Source organism: Mus pahari, unplaced genomic scaffold, assembly GCF_900095145.1.
Source record: "Mus pahari unplaced genomic scaffold, PAHARI_EIJ_v1.1 scaffold_10815_1, whole genome shotgun sequence".
Classification (NCBI taxonomy): Eukaryota; Metazoa; Chordata; class Mammalia; order Rodentia; family Muridae; genus Mus; species Mus pahari.
In genome coordinates, this window is record NW_018392165.1 from 8374 (window position 1) to 11067 (window position 2694).

A 2694-nucleotide genomic window follows, 5' to 3' on the forward strand; every position below is an offset into this window, starting at 1 on the left:
CACACACACACACACACACACACACACACACACACACACACACACACACTCCACCACCTTGATTTCTATTGGACTTTTGTTTTGTTTTGTTTTGTTTACCTTACTGGCTTAATTTGGCTTCTCTGGGCTTAACAGTTGATTATAATATTGTCTCATTAATCTTTATATATTTTCTCAGATTTTCTGTCATTTATCATGGGACAGATATGACTCACAATGTGCAAAAGTTAAGTGAGTATACAGAATACAAGTTTAAAATCCAGGCATGTAATGAAGCTGGGGAAGGACCAGAGTCTGACATCTACACTTTCACTACTACAAAGTCCCCACCCACTGCACTTAAAGGTAAATGGTATACAAAGACACTGACCATATTCCTGGTGCTTCCACGGAACATGAATTGAATTGAGCAGTAATCAGAAAATTCTAGAGTAAGACAGGAGACCTGGATCAGAAAGACAGATGACAGGTGTACTGCTCATAAAAACTCTTGCTTCTAAATTTGGTCCCAGGGGAACCGAGGCTCTCTTCTGACCTCCACAGGAACCAGGCATACAAGTGGTGCAGACATACCATTTATGCAAGCAAACTCTCCACACACATACAATAAAAATTAAATCTTAAAAAAAAAAAGTAGCAGAAGTAATTTTTAAAATTCACAAATAGGAAATTTCACAATCAATACAGTGCTTAATTAGAGATTTAAAGGGCAAAGTAGGATTCATTAAGATTTCTGGCCTGGTAGAGCTGGTTTATGTCTTTAATCCCACCACTCAGTAGGGAAAGGAATGTTAATGAGTTCAAGGTCAACCTGGTCTACAGAGTTCAGGACTGCCAGGGCTACACAGAGAAACCATGTCTTGGAAACCATAAAACTGGTTTAATAAAACTCCCACAGTCAGTATTTTTCAAATGTCTTAGAGATCATCACTAATTCCAACACTACCACTTTTAGGAGTAAGACATGGATTGGAAGACATATCTCTGAGGTTAAGAGAAATCATTTTTAAAATATGGTTATATATTTCTCATATTAGGTCTACATGTTCTTGTAATGATTGTGTGCTGGCATGTGTCTTTTCAATGTATTCGAAATCTAAAGATTACAAATTGTTTAGACCTCCTAAAATGTCAATTTTTTTCCCCAGCACCTAAAGTACATCCACTGAATAACAACTGTTTTGAGATCAAATGGAAGTCTTTGGAGCCAATTGAAGGTGATCCCATTGTTTACTGTCTTCAAGTCAACACTGGAAAAAAGGCTATTCAGGTATATCCTCTCAAATTTAGTCTTCACCATTTTGCCAGGCATAGTAGTACATATCTATAGCCTCAGCATTGTGGGGTAAAGGCAGGAGAATGCAGGTAATCTTTGGCTACACAGCAACTGTGAAGGTAGACACCTTGCTTTTAAAAAAAAGCCAGGTTGTGGTGGAGAATGCCTTTGATCCCAGTACTTTGGAAGCAGAGACAGGTGGACCTTTGATTTGAGGCCAGCCTGGTTAAAGGTGAGAGGAGTTATAGGACAGACAGAAGAAAAAAATGAATAAAATTATAGTTCTATGTCCAGCTGAGGGTTCCCCTTTTACAAGGGAGTAAGTTATTGTTGAAGGTATGTAAAGTAATTAAATCTTATGTCAAATTTCCATCTCATCCTTAACATTTATGTACCTAATCTTTATTTGGAGACAACTAGCATATTCATTTCATTAAATCATTACCATTTAATTATATAGTATTTCTTGATACTCACTGGCCATAACACATGATTCAAATCCACAATGCAATTAAACTTTAACTGTTGTAGTGCTATGCTTTATTGAACAAAATTATCTAATAAATACTGAATTCCTTTACTTTTGTTATGAACATGTACATGAAATAATTTTCATTTCTCTTGTTGTAAAAACCTATCCAATGCATTTTTAATTGGAAAGAAAACCATAATTTTCATTTGATCCTTTTTCCTTAGATTTACAAAGGACCGAACACTTCCTTTTCCTTTTCCAACTATCAGGCAAATTCACACTATCGCTTCAAGGTCTGTGCAGGACGCCAATATGAAACCTCCAACGGTCTTCAAGAGCTGTGGGGGCCGTATAGTCCCAGTGCTCTTTTCTCAACTTATAAGCATCACTCCGGGCATGGCAAAGGCAATGGGGGTAAAGGAAAAGGCAAACACAAGGGGAAAGTGAGAAAGTACAGGATAGGGTTCGCACTTATTGCTGTTTTGTGTGCTGTTGCTATTCAGTACTTCCTGTTCATAGAGCCAAGTATTTAGAAGAAAAGAAAGGAAATTATGTCACATTTAGAAAACCTTAGATATGTCTTAATGCTTACTGAAAGAAGGTAGCAACAGGAAGAAAACAAACAAANCAGGAAACAAAATAAAAATAAAAAACAACACAAAAAGCCCTATCTTTTATTTTACAAGTTTTTGTGAGTATAGAAGAGAGATTTCTAAGGAAACATATATACCTTGAATTTTTACCATTTTCATTGTTCTGTCAACAAACATTGCCTTGTTATGTAAAACTAAGACATCTGTGGATACTTTCTGCCTTCACTTTCAAGGTAAAGTTTTCAAAATTTTTAGGACTATGAAATAACAGTATATTCGAATTTATTTTAGAATAAAGTAAGAAAAATCACTTCTATCTTTCCTGTTAATATCCATATAAAGTAATAAAAATG

General features: G+C 35.6%; 1 protein-coding gene across 1 annotated transcript in view; it reads left to right on the forward strand.

Moving 5' to 3' along the window:
* The window catches only part of LOC110314860 (fibronectin type III domain containing protein 3C1-like), a 6646-nt gene extending 4365 nt beyond the window's left edge, over positions 1-2281 (forward strand). Inside the window, exons 4-6 of the mRNA XM_021189069.1 lie at positions 109-345; positions 1149-1270; positions 1973-2281. Coding sequence (XP_021044728.1) covers positions 109-345; positions 1149-1270; positions 1973-2281 — 668 coding nt within the window. The remainder of the gene's footprint in view (positions 1-108; positions 346-1148; positions 1271-1972) is intronic.
* The last annotated feature ends 413 nt before the right edge of the window (positions 2282-2694 follow it).